Raw genomic sequence first — 13814 nt, 5'->3', positions numbered from 1 at the left:
TGGAGACGGGGTGCGGCAGGGAAAACCACCAGCAGCAGATCTCCAGGAAAACCGATTGAAACATGGGCCCAATCCCAATGTCCCCCCTAAACCCTCAAACCCTGAACCCTCAAGGACTTACTGACGTCACCTGGTAAGTGGTTGAGTGTGAGAGACTGTGAGGGCTTGAGATGGTGTAAATAGGAATGGGACAGCCCTTTGCTGCAACATATCATGTGACCATGAAAACAACAAAAATAAGGTGTATAATTGTGTGTATTTATTTTATATGTTGTACTCCCTGATTTGAACGTCTTCAGGCTCTTTCCTCACAAGAGGTAATTTTATATAATCTATTTACTCGTTTTTGTCAAAACAGCTTCAATGACAAAATCAAATATTTGATGAATAAATCAATAAATATCTTCTGATTTCATGTTTATTTGTTGTTCCATCTTTAACCCTTAATGTTTCTGAGTAAATTGAATATGACAGGCTGAACACACGTGAGCCGTCTTCTTTGTTTACCTTTTCTTTACGTCTCCATGCGTCCACTGGTTACCCCGTGTTTAATGTCACATTGCAATGATTTGTGGGTAATTCCCTTAGGCTATTCAATATTGCAGCTGGTAAAGGTGCAGCTTATTTCAATTATTTGACATACTACTGCATATCCTAATCCATATCATCAATTAGTAGTGGATTTATATGTTGTGTTAATAATCTGAATCTGCAAAGCAACTAATCGTATCAAATAAATAAAGTTAAGGAAAAATTAAAATATTGGCTTCCAAAATGGAAAGGAGTAGAAATATACAGTAAATGGAAATACTCAAGTAGAGTACAAATACCACAAATAACTATACTCTACTTAAGTACAGTAGGGTGAACAGTTACATTCCTCCACTGCAAATCAATTTGGAAGTGAGATCCACAAATGGAAATGCACAAGTAAAGTAGCACCACCTCTACTGTTGAATAAGGATGTTAGGTGCACTTATATTATTAAGTGAAAGTTCTTAGTGTGCCAAAATAAAACTTGAGCTATTAGTTTTCCTACCGGTAAAGGAACCTACTCCACAACGGTTTTAGAGCGGTATTTCTCAGCCTGTGGAGTCACATTTCAAGTTAAATTTAGTCCGCACACGTGAGTCTCACTTCTGGCATGTCAGCACCTTGTTTTTGACAGACTGTGGACCACCCACACCCTCTCCACATGGTTAGCATAGCACACACACACACACACACACACACACACACACACACATACACACACACACACACACACACACACACACACACACACACATGCAGATGTTAATGTTAGCAAGCAAATGCCACATCCAGCAGACATGGAGCAACATTTTCATTCCATCTGAGTCATGTTCACTGTGCTGATTAGAGCAGTGAAAGTGAACCAAAACAGTAAAGTTGCTGGCCAGAAAACCAAAACAATAAGCTTGGAGTCGCTACAGCTCAAAATTCTTTGTGTGGGAGCTGCTGCAGATAGAGTTACAGCCGGGATTGTAGAAATACTGGGGTCAGAAGTCCAAACTCTCCCTTGGGAACCTCACATATATTTGACTAGCCAGCAATAAAACCCTGTAGTATTTAAAAGAACACAAGATTTCACATTATATTCACTTAACTGTTGTATTATATTTGATTATATTTGATGTTTTATTTTACATCCCTACAATATGATGTTCATGTTCATGAATTATTTATGGGATGAAAGAGTCAATAATATATCCATCCATTGTTGTGTTTCCCATCCATCCAAAGATGCCCTTTACGGTTCCCTCTATAGATCCGCCTTAAATATCTTGTAAACAAGCTTAGTAATAGTGTTCGACGTTAATTCAAAGCAGATTTCTTTTTAGTTTAAGGTATGATTGAAATTTTGTTTCATATTTATTCTCATTATTATCTACCCTCGTTGCTAGTGTTTTGCTACATTTTAAATTAATTATTAATTAAAGGAATGGAATTAATGAGTTAAGGCCAAACACATGTTCTAAGATAATAAACAGCAGCAGGAATGGAGAAAAAAAAAAAAAGAAGATCATCCCAATCATAATAATGGGAGGTGGAGGCAAGCTGGGTCTTGTGGGATTGGAATTTGCAAGACAAGCCTCTTGCCAACATTTCCAACCACAGCCTCCACCGGAGGGGAAGATTTAGGTCCATGAATTTCCCAAGACCAGAAAAGAAGACACACTGTCTTCTTCATCTGTAATGAAAACAGGTAAACATATTGTAGGTCATATGTGTCTTGGTGCTAAACGCTAAAGAAGAAAAAGTGACACCACTAGATGGCAACCTGAACTTATTATACAGGGAGGCCTGCGGCGACTCACTGCTCACTGACTTTAACCTAATCTGACCTGGAAGGCAGGTGGTGGTTGTCTAATTGGATAAGATCCAGATGTGGTGAAGGTTCTTTTTGTGACGTTGGTCCTGCTCTCTGGAACAAACTGCATGATTTGTCGGAACTGCGTCCTCTTCGTAAAATAAATGAAGATGTGGGGTTAATCACTGTCTTATTATTGTTTTTCTCTTACTTTCTTTTGTCGCTTTTGTTTTTTTATTTTTTCCTTTCTTCATTAAATTCCTCTGGGCATGTCACTTGTTGCTGTATGTGTTAGAATGTAAAGCACTTTGAGTTTACTTGTGATAAAAAAAGGTGAAGTGACGCACAATAAATAACGACTCATCTTGTTTTTAATTGTTCCCCAGGTGAAAACAAAAGATTTGAGAAGACTTAAATACATTAAAGGAAACATGTTTGCTTGATCTATAGAATTTAGTTATATTAACAAACATAAAACAATAAAAAAAAGACATGGTAATATTAATGTAAAAATATATAACTGTTGTGAATTAAATACTGTGTTTCTGTCTAAAAATGTAAAATGTGGATTGAAGGTGCTAAATTCAGAGCATTTATTTTGCCTTTTAACGGCTCTCAACATGGGGATGGCTGAGCTGGTTGCTTGCAGTTAACGGTGCCAACATTTCTAACAGTACAAACAACGGCAACAGTGCTGACAGAGCAAACAGGTGGGTCACGCTCACATGCACTAACATGCACTAAAAGGCACGCACGGCTGGCCGGCTGTGTTAAGAAAGCACGGAGATGCTGGGATTACAACACACACACAGAGGGAGAGCGACTTCATTCTCTCCTCAGGAAGATATTCCTCCACTATATCTTCACATAGCGAATAGTTTTTAGCTGCTATTTTAATGCTCTGAATGGAGAACATTTAGATTAATAGTCACATGAAGTAATAAGTAGGAAGTTGTAATTACAAATGAAGATGTGGATATTATTGCCACATGCATTTTGTGTTTACAGAGCGACAGAGTCAAATGCATTCTAATATTGGCCAAATTGGGATTTTTTTGACCTTTGCCCAAATCATGGAGACTTAGCGTCTGACGTTCTTATCCAGGATAAACAATTCTTATGCAACTAGTCCTGTCACACTCCGATGAGGCAGTTTTGACATAAAAAAAAGCAGATTTCATCAAGCTTCCTCTTGTACCGTTCAGCTCTCAGAGCAGACAGCCTTATCAAAACTGTTACTGGAAATGAATTCAGAGTGTTGTAGGAGAACACAACATCTTGTACTGAAGCTGTGGAAAAGAACACCGGGTCTCTGTCCATGACTCATTGAGTCAACAGAGGCAATAAAAACCTGGTTGTTCAGATTCGGTGGATGAGAATTTCTTTACAAAGGGAATTCCTGAACTGTGGGATCTGTAGTCTCCTCCCCTTGCTGATTATATCACCCGTAGTGTTCCAGTGCTGGACCAGACGAGAGGGTCGGACTCTGAGGAGCACATCATGAAGGTACTGTAAACTCCACCCTACACATACCATTCAGATTTCAACAAAGCATTATATGAACATTTGCATAGTATTATTTCGATTCTGTAAAAGAAAAAAACTCAACATTTGCAGGCAGCAAAGTATTTAGACAGGTGATTTAGCTAAATCTCTTAAATTGAGGCAAAGAGTTAATCTAAAGTAGAATTTTTACTTCTGTTAACTTACTACAGTTGAGTTGCAGGCGGTACAGGGCTGTTTCACTGAGACAGGAGAAAAGAGCATTGCGATAGTCTAGGCATACAAACATAAGGGTATGGATGAGTTATTCTAGATATCTGTTAACAGCATGGATTTAAATGATTGGGATGTTGGGGAAGTGGTCGAAGCAGGATTGAAGAAGCCTGTTTATGGTCAAAGTTCAAAGATTGTCTGGACGTTAAGTCAACGTAAGTTCTGAAAGTGATCATTAAAAAATGTAAGCAGTAAACTGACACACTTTGATAATAATAAAAGGAACTGTTGTTAATGACGTTTTTAAACTCATGAGGTTACAGTGCAATGGTTAATAAAGTACACACGGAGTAAAAATGGGTTTTCCTGCATTCCGCAACTGAAGAGTTTACAGAACATTCTTGTTTTGTAATGAATCACAGATAACGATTCAAAGTTATCAGGACTCATCAGGACTAAATGTAACTCATTCCCATCTTCATGAATGAACTACGACCTCTATTCATGGGGCATACTGACAAAATGGAGAGTTTAATAGAAATGTCTTCTGTGTCATGATGATAGCTGCTGCCGATAACTTTTGTCAAGAATATTTTTAAAAGTATGATTTAGATTAAGTTAACAGTTTTCTGGCTTTTGTGTACAGTTGGATGTGTCTGCAGCTTTGTCTTCTTTGGCGTTGTTGGTCATCTCTCTATCTCCAGCATGGTAGGTGCACACACATGAACCACACAAGCTGTCGTTACATCTTCAACACTTTGATAATAATGTACTGACGGTGTGAAGAAACGTCCCTCTTCTCCACATAATCTATAATCCTGGGAGCTAATAATTCATCTTTTTTTTAAAATATTGATACGTTTCAGTTCATTCTCAACAGGAAAAATATCATATTATAATATCAATGTCTATTCTTCTCAGCTGTCAGCAGGCTGTGAATTGCAGATGGGGCCCTTATGGAGAATGGTCAGAGTGTGATGGCTGCTCCAGTACAAAGGTACTTCAGATCGCACACATACTCTTACTGTAAATGTGAGGATATCGTATAAACTTAAATTCATTACCTGAAAGTGTGATCAAAAGTAACCCTAATTGTGCGATACCTAAACCCACCCCTTAGCCTAACCTGCATTATTCTAACATTAGCTGTAATACCATGTTTTAACCCTAAAATACTGTACAGTAAATGGCGAACCTTGACTAGAGTTTTGTCCCCACATGAGAAGTCCCCACAATGAAGGTGTGTGAACAGGCTTTTGTCCTCATAATGCAATGTGCTAAGAAAGTACAGAGCACAAATTAATTATTCAAGAAAGGCCAAATTCCCAACAGTGTTTGATGCTCACAACATTGACCCTCTAACCTAAATCCGTGAAGCCGATGGTGAATCACCTGAAATAACTTATTTAGCAGAGTAATATGAATTTATTCCATGTTTATAATCATGATGGTACTACTGTGTGTACTCAGAAAATAGGTGGCGCTGGAAGCATGGTGATGTCCTTGCAGGGCTAGTTGATGAACTGTAGCTGCCAAGCCAGTTGGTGACTATTGAATCCACAGTACCACGGCCTCCCCAAGGTGGAATGCTGCTAACATTAATGTAATTAATGCAGCAAACGACAAAATGTCTAAATGTTTGTCGTGAAAAAGGTCTGTAGCCAGCAAACTAGTGCAAGCCAGCTAGCCCGGCTGCTAAAAAGGCAATAAGTCTTTATCCAAAAAGATGTATTTACCATTGACTCCTGTCTTACTGTTTGCAAACTGTGAGTTTTTTGTGGAACAGTTTGTATACAAACGGAGGAAGCAACTAACATGACAGCTTAGTTGTGGACTCTTTAGCTCCCTCATATGTCAGAACTGTTCAGATGGTTTGCTGATGATTAGCAGCACACATTCAAATGTCAAGTTAAACCTATATTGAGCTCGACACAAAAGGTTTCCGGAGATTTATTATTTGAGTCAGAAAAAAACACATCCATTGATTGTGGTTTCAAATTGTGGTGTAACGGGGCCCATACACAGTTTCTCAGCTTATCATTGGACATGTTTTAAGACTGACACAGTGATATTTTATAAATAAAAACAGAAAATAAATTCTGACCATGCTAATCCTTTCATTTGTTCCCGTCTTTTATTCATTTCCTTTTTATGGTCGCTTCCTTTTTCAGGTGCGGACTCGCCACTTTGGGGTGTACGCCCAGTTTGGGGGTGTGCCATGTTCAGGGGAAGCCACACAAACACAACCATGTGTCCCACAAAAAGGATGTCCCCTGGCAACAAGCTGTGGAGACAGATTCCGCTGTACCTCAGGTATGTCGCAACGTATATTATTGTATTTAATAAAATGTGCCTAAGCTATTTTTTTCATAACATTGCTATGAATATAGATGTTTAATGAACTAACAACATACAGTAAGTGTCGTGATACCAATTTTTTTATTTATCTATTTTTTGTTTGTTGGGTTTGCAGTTCGGTTAATCTTTATCTGTGTTTTCTCAATATTTGTAACACTTTATAAAATAAAAAATACTTTATAGATAAAATAAAAGGGAATTTTTCCGCCCCAAATGATGTACCTTGTAATGTGGAACGAAACCCAGGTCAGTGTATCAGCCAGTCTCTGGTGTGTAACGGAGACCAGGACTGTGAGGACGGCCTGGATGAGAGAAGCTGTGATCAAGATAGCAGCCAGTACTCATGTGACCTCGACAAAACACCTCCCAGCTCTGACTTCACAGGCAAAGGGTGAGTAGCTACTCCAACTCAGTTTCTACTGTAAATAACAGCTTGATATGTCATGTAGCGGCTGAAAAATATATAATAACAGTCCATCAAATGGATTTGTCGTGTCTTGCTTTACAGGTACAACGTGTTGACAGGCAAACTGAGGGCAGGTGTGATCAACACTCTCAGCTTTGGAGGGCAGTGCAGGAAGGTGTTCAGTGGTAACCATAAAGTCTACTACAGACTGCCACAGAACATCATCAGGTACAGCTTTGAGGTGAGTCGAACAAGAAATGAATGTTTGGTGTTCATGTTCACAGATGAGGGGCCAAGGCCTGACTCCTCGGCTGCAAATGTGATATTTTTTAGATAAATACTTTTATTACTGAGATAAACACTTCTCACTTTACAGATTATATTTATACTTTGTTGCGTTGCAGGTGAAAGTAGAAAATGAGGAGAGCGATGAATCCTACGAGAGCTCCTGGTCCTACATGCAGCACATCCAGTCCAACGCCTTGTGGGGACACGACCGCCGCTCATTCCACAAAGAGCTCACTGACAATAAGGTGATGATATGACCTGATGTGCTTCACAAATCACTTATCTCAGATTTTGTAGTGTAAGGGTTGGACAAAGTGACTATTGTTGATATTGTTGTCTTTGGGCTCTGTCACTAGTTGGGTTAAAGGTTTGTAACCACCATATTTCAGAGAATGACATCACAGTCTTTTTACATATGTCGTCCAGGCTTACAGACTTATTATCATGAAGAATAAGGTGGAGCTGGCCCAGTTCCAAAACTCTGCCCCTCAGTATTTGACTCTGGCTGAAGGCTTTTGGAAGGCCTTGTCCTCTCTGCCGTACACGTACGACTACTCTGCCTACCGCCGGCTGTTTGAGACATACGGCACACACTACCTCTCCGAGGGCTCACTTGGAGGCGAATACCAAGCCTTGTTGGAGTTGGACCGCCAGGCTCTCGAGTCGAGCGGTAAGAACTTTGCTAATAATAGTAATGATGTTGCTATTTAGTTTTAGTTCCTTTACATACCCTGAAGTCGTGCTTCTGCAAATAAAATCGGAAGCTGATGGAATGTGATGTGTTTTATTTTTAGGGAATGTTGTGAATTTGTTCCTTGCTTTGGCCATATAGAGGCAAAGTCCCGCCCCTTCCAGCTGACCACCATGGGAACTTATTTCTGTAAACATGTGTACGATGGTCAAAGACGAAAGACAATCATCTCTTTATCCTCTTTGAATTGTGCCATGAATTATAGATATGATGTTTGTCCAATTAAAAGATATTTTTGCAAGTCAACTAAGTCACATTTTGTCGTAAAACTGTTAAAGCATAAGACTGAAAATACGTAAATAGAAAGTCTATACACTCAAAAATCGTGTAAATGACGTCTCTCGCTGAAGCTACGATGCCTGTGCATTTCGTCATGTTGGACACCGGAAGGGGAGGGACTTTGCCTTGCTATATTGATCAGTACCACATATGAACCTTTCAATTTAGTTGAGTTTAACATCAATAACTTCTTTAAAATATCTCCTAAAATATAATGTTTATATTCTCAATGAACTGAAATTTGGTGCCTGTCGTCTGATAGTTTTAAATCTCTTGCTCCTGCCTTGTTTGTGTAAAGAAACAACAAACATAGATTACCAGAGGTGTTGGAGGAAGGTGAAACGCCGTCTCTTCAGGAAGAAAGTCAAGACCGTCTGTGAAAAACTGACAAAAGCTTTATCATCCAGCTCCGGTGAGTGAAAGCTTTCTGATTTAGAGCATTAAACCACACAGTGGAAGGTTGGATTCCAATAAATCATATTCATTTGAAGTTGACTATCACATAGACTAGCCTGAGCTCTGCTGTCATTTGCCTGCAGGACACAACGTAAACAAGATGCCCATAAAGGTCAACGTGTTTGGAGGAAATCCGGCCTTTACAGGCGCTCTGACTCTTCTGGATCTGGAAAATCCAGAAGCTAACGGAGAGATCTACAACAACTGGGCCTCCTCTGTCCAAGACTTCCCTGAAGTCACAGACCAGAAGGTATGACAGTCAGCTGGTACACAGCTGGTTGTATCTTAATGTCTGGTTAGTTGATATAAAAGCTTTGTTTTGATTTGTTGTATTCCTAGTTATGTTTAAATTCTACACATATTGAACTTTCAAATCTTTTGTTGTTATTACCTCCATCGTCATTGCTATGCCCCGCCCCCTTTAGTTACTGTTGCTGGCACATTCTACTTGATGTAGCTTGCTCGCTAATTAACATTACCTCAGTGAGTTAACTCCAACTTTGTTTAAAAATCACGACCCTGCAAAAGGCTAGATAGTTACACATATGATAAAAGTAAGACTGGTTTACCAGGCCAAACACATTGTGACCATGGAAATAAAAGACCAGCATTGATGTTGTATTGCATGGTGGTGATATTGAGCCATAGTACTGTAGTATACAGTAGTAAGATAAAACATGTAAGGATAAGACATTGCTGTTTTATTCCAGCATAGTTAGTTTGATTACTATAGGAAAGCATAACTGGAAAAATAAGGTTAGATTTGTGTTTTATTGTTTGTGTTTTTGTTTTATTATTACATATTTTAATATGAAGACTGACACTAAAATAATGACGTTAGCTAATTTAGATATGCTAGCCTTTGATTTAAGTCGGTATAAGTTAGCCAAGTATTCTAATGTTTGCATGTCCTGTGAGTGTTAAAAGATAAATGATTCTTTTTTTTCTATTTTGTTCCTGTTCTTTATTCATTATTACTACATTTATGATGATCAAATGAAATGTTAATTAATATACTCATGTCCTCATATTAATTATCATCCCCGAATGATTTATTTCAGATATTTTAAGGGAAGAATGTTGTGTATTTCTCCTTTTTGTACACATTCACATAAACAAAGTGTACACTTGTTTTCCAGCTGCGTCCTCTGTATGAGCTGGTGAAGGAGGTGCAGTGTGCAGGTTTGAAGAAGCTCCACCTGAAAAGAGCCACAGAGGAGTACCTGACGGAGGAGCATCCCTGTCACTGCCGGCCCTGCCAGAACAACGGCCAGCCTCTTCTGACGGGCTCAGAGTGTCGCTGCATCTGCCGTCTGGGAACCTCAGGACCCGCCTGCGATAGGGGAGCCGTGATCGGAGAGCCACCAGGTAAACTGACACCAGACTCTGAGAGGATAATGGATTAGTTCAAAAGATTAGTTTGGGTTAAAACAAAACAGATTCAAATCAAAATTTGCTCTGTTAAACAATTAAATGTCAAAGATGTCCAACTAAATTAATATTTAACCATTCCGTCCAGTCAGTCACAGAAGAACAAAGTGAATCTCTCTCTTTCTCTCAGGGGTGATCCATGGCAGCTGGAGCTGCTGGTCCTCCTGGGGATCCTGCTCTGGGGGTCAAAGGTCAAGGACCAGAAGCTGCAACAACCCTGCCCCCAGGAGAGGTGGCCAACACTGCTCCGGACTGCAGCTGGAGCAGAAGCCTTGTGAGGATGCAGACATCCAGTTCTTACAGTAAGGACATGCACACACAAACTTGTCACGTAGTATTAGGACAGAAATCTAAACCAAATCTTAATCAAAACAAGTCTTCACTCAAAAACGTATTGGTTTATTTTGTGGGAATCAGATTTGTGATGTGAAATGGGAGACTTTTGCCCCCAAAACATGATTAAAACCAGGAAATAAGACTTTCTTTTCTGATATCCTTGATTTGATCCTATAGATTTGAAAGTCATCAATTGATGACCATTTCCTCATTATTCTGTTAAAGTTATTAAGCAGCGGCTTCCAGCAGTATTTTAGTTTTCTCACTGTAAACTGTTTGTGTGCAGGATGATGGAGCCTCAGTGCTTCAATCTCTCCGTAACTCCACCGAAGACATGTGGAGCGCCCCCAAACCTCAGGAACGGATTTATTCAGGTGAGTGTGCTTGATTGATGCTGTGTTTCCATTTATGTAAACCTCGGAGACCTCCGGACACTTTGGGTTCCAAAGAATGTTGCAGAACTGTAGTAAACTTATGGCTCTCTTCTTGCAAATATTCAAGGAGGGGATTAGTTACATGTATTTTAGCTACTGTTTTATTTATTTCTCAGAATCCCAGAGACTTTTACCTGGTTGGAAACTCAGTGGAGTACTCCTGCATACAAGACCATTACCTCAGTGGAGATGCTGTGGCTCAATGCACTGAAAACCAGAAGTGGAAGACAGGAGAGATGGTTTGTAAAAGTACGTTTTCACTCCATCAACTCTGCCACTCTGTCATGCACTTGGTTCTATTGTTTGTTCATTAGCAGGACATCTCAGGAGTGATTTACAGTAACACATTTAAATCCAGATGTGGGTGCAGAATGCAGATTAAACATTCACTCTCAGGAACCCTCAAGTTATCGTTGTCAAGGAATCACATTGTCACGTTTCCCTCACTTCCTCTTGCTCAAATTCCCCCTCATCCCGTCACAGGTTCCACGTGTGGGATTCCTCCACTCAACAGCCAAGTTATAGCCATGCCCCTGCAAGAAGCCTATCAGATTGGAGACAGAGTGTCCCTCTCCTGTCCTGTGGGGTCAGTGCTGGATGCTGATGTGTCAGAGATCATGTGCAGTCCCAGTCTGCAGTGGTCTCCTTCACCGGCCAGCGCTCATTGTAAAGCCGGTACAGTACACACATTTATTCCTAGTTCAAATGTTGTTGTTGTAAGGCTTCGTATGTTCAATAGGTTCACTTTTCAGTAATATAGTTATGCTGTGAAATATTTAACCAGAGAATTCTGACTAACTCTGCAGCTCTACTGGGCTGTTTTAGCCTCTTTCAGCTCAGTGTTTTGGCGTTGAAGAACATTTGCAGTAAAGTTCAGTCTCAGTGCTCTCATCAGCTTTGATCAAAATAACTTACACTTAACCAAATGTTTTACTTCATTTTTTAAATTATTTTAAAACTTCATTCAAAGGGTAAATTTAATCTTCTATCTCTGTTTTTGGCCTCCACCAACTCTCTACTATGTTCACCAGCTAGTTGCGAACTTTGCCGGTGCTGGGAGCAGTGAGAGTGAACCAAAACACTAAAGTTTCAGCCAGAATCCCAAAAGCAATGAGCTGAAAGTGGCTATTATGCTCTGTAACGCTGAGGCAAGCTGCAGAGTCGGGTTATAATTTTTTGTGGGTTGATCGCTATGAGGGACACCTTTCACAATACTGTAGTGTAGGTCATGTGATCTATTGTTGTCGATTGTAACATTTTGGCTATAGTGGCTTTAAGGTTGTGTTTCTGTGGAGTATATAATATCATATTATATGATATAACATATATATTTTCTTCTCAGCTCCCTCAGTTCCCTCTCCATCTGGCCTGAAGTGTAAGCCGTGGGAGAACGCAGGACAAACTGAGTGTGTGTGTAAAATGCCATCTCAGTGCCCGTGAGTATGATTTTTAATAAATCATCTGCATCACACACACACACACACACACACACACACACACACACACACACACACACACACACACACACACACACACAGCGAAATGCCTTGTGAAAATATGAAACATTAACACTGCATTTTTCCATATATTGTCTTCATTTAGGACTTCTCTGCAGTTGTGTGCCAGACTCGGCTCAAGCCGAGCGCGTTTGCTCAGCGTTTGTCAGCTTGGAGCTCTGCAGTGTATTGGACGGAGCTTCGAGTTGGCCAATGACAGCGACTGTGCCTGGCCAGAGGAGACGTCCACGTCCTGCGCGGACTGCAAACCGGGGACGATCTGTCAGGGTGAGTCTCCTGGACCTTCTTTTAAGGATCTTTCTATATATTACAATAGAGGTTTTTATTCTTGTTTTGACCATTGTAAAATGTTGCCAGATTATTGTGGACCTAGAACAGTGACTTTAGATTGTGGCATCAGAAATTAAATTTGGCATTTAAAACAAAACCTGAACTCAAAATGAACAAATTAGCATTGAAGAAAGTTCCACTGAAAAAATAAAGTTGGAGAACAAATCTAAACTAAAAAAGATACATCAGATTACAAAAAACAATGGATTCATTTGTAATGCCGGTGTTTTTTTTTCGGTGAAACTTTTTTCTGTTGCAACTCTTTGGAATTAAATTGTTCCAATACCAATGTTTCCTCAGTCCAGGTTTTGTTTTCAATGCAAAATTGTATTTTCAATGCAAATTTCGAGTTTCTGCATGTTTACATGCATTCATCTTCAAAAAAAACACTTTTTCTCAGTACATATAATAAATATTTTTCAGTTCTAGAATCGAAGTGTGTTTGTCAAAACGCCTCAGAGTGCCCTACAGACTACGCCCCCCTGTGTGTGAGATCTGGTGTTGGCAGCGTTGCCCTGGCGATGACCGAATGTGAAGTGGGGGCCAGGCGGTGTGCTGGGGAGACAGTCAATGTTTTCAGTATTGAGGCTTGTCCCGAATAAAGATGGCTGTTCTTTGATTTTACTGAGCGGCCTATTTTTTCTCTTTCTTGTTAATAAAATCAAATGTCTTGTTCTCACACTTGAATGATGTAAATATGTTCCTCTGCCGTCTTGTGGTGTCTTTATATATTTGTCATGGAGGACTGATGATAGAGGAGCAATGCATAGGGGTTGCACATAGCCAAATACCACTGAAGGTCGCTGCTGGACCATCAGAAGACAGTTTCGAGTGAACGTCACTTGTGGACGAGCCAATTAATGGCACTTCAGGGACCTACAGTGTCCTAATGATGCATGTGAAGTAAACAAACAAATCAATGTCTTGATATCGATTGTTTTTGTTATAGAAAGTTAATAAGACCCCTTTTTTAATACTTTTTTGTTCTCTTAGTTTTGTTGGGGGGGGGGGGGCATATGCACCACTAATACTATTTTGACATTTGGTTTTCTTTTTTGAAGTAGTTTTCTAAGCAAAAAATTGCATTTGAAGCAGCTTTATTTTCCTGAAACAAAAGAAATCTGAGAATATTCCAACCTAAGACTCAAAGACATTCATTACTTGATAAGAGGCATATTTT

The 13814-nt window shown here is 39.7% G+C and overlaps 1 protein-coding gene across 1 annotated transcript; it reads left to right on the top strand.

The window, feature by feature from the left end:
- Positions 1-3768: 3768 nt before the first annotated feature.
- On the top strand, positions 3769-13313 carry LOC116388076 (complement component C7-like). Its single transcript, XM_031855681.1, has 18 exons — positions 3769-3838; positions 4695-4756; positions 4970-5045; positions 6220-6361; positions 6653-6797; positions 6915-7053; positions 7217-7345; positions 7527-7770; positions 8429-8542; positions 8670-8836; positions 9726-9954; positions 10148-10319; positions 10640-10727; positions 10904-11036; positions 11271-11462; positions 12130-12223; positions 12390-12571; positions 13058-13313. Exons 1-18 carry the CDS (start codon positions 3833-3835, stop codon positions 13234-13236), a joined length of 2493 nt encoding a protein of 830 aa, XP_031711541.1. The 5' UTR covers positions 3769-3832; the 3' UTR covers positions 13237-13313.
- The last annotated feature ends 501 nt before the right edge of the window (positions 13314-13814 follow it).

Source organism: Anarrhichthys ocellatus, unplaced genomic scaffold (genome assembly GCF_004355925.1).
Source record: "Anarrhichthys ocellatus isolate YVR2014 unplaced genomic scaffold, GSC_Weel_1.0 scaffold16, whole genome shotgun sequence".
Lineage (NCBI taxonomy): Eukaryota > Metazoa > Chordata > Actinopteri > Perciformes > Anarhichadidae > Anarrhichthys > Anarrhichthys ocellatus.
This window is presented reverse-complemented; position numbering and strand designations above follow the sequence as displayed.

Bases quoted from the DNA above. Each gene is read 5' to 3' on its own strand.
- LOC116388076 (XM_031855681.1), top strand. The intron at 6,798-6,914 runs GTGAGTAGCTAC...CTTGCTTTACAG, and splicing joins TCTGACTTCACAGGCAAAGG to GTACAACGTGTTGACAGGCA. The intron at 7,054-7,216 runs GTGAGTCGAACA...GTTGCGTTGCAG, and splicing joins TCATCAGGTACAGCTTTGAG to GTGAAAGTAGAAAATGAGGA.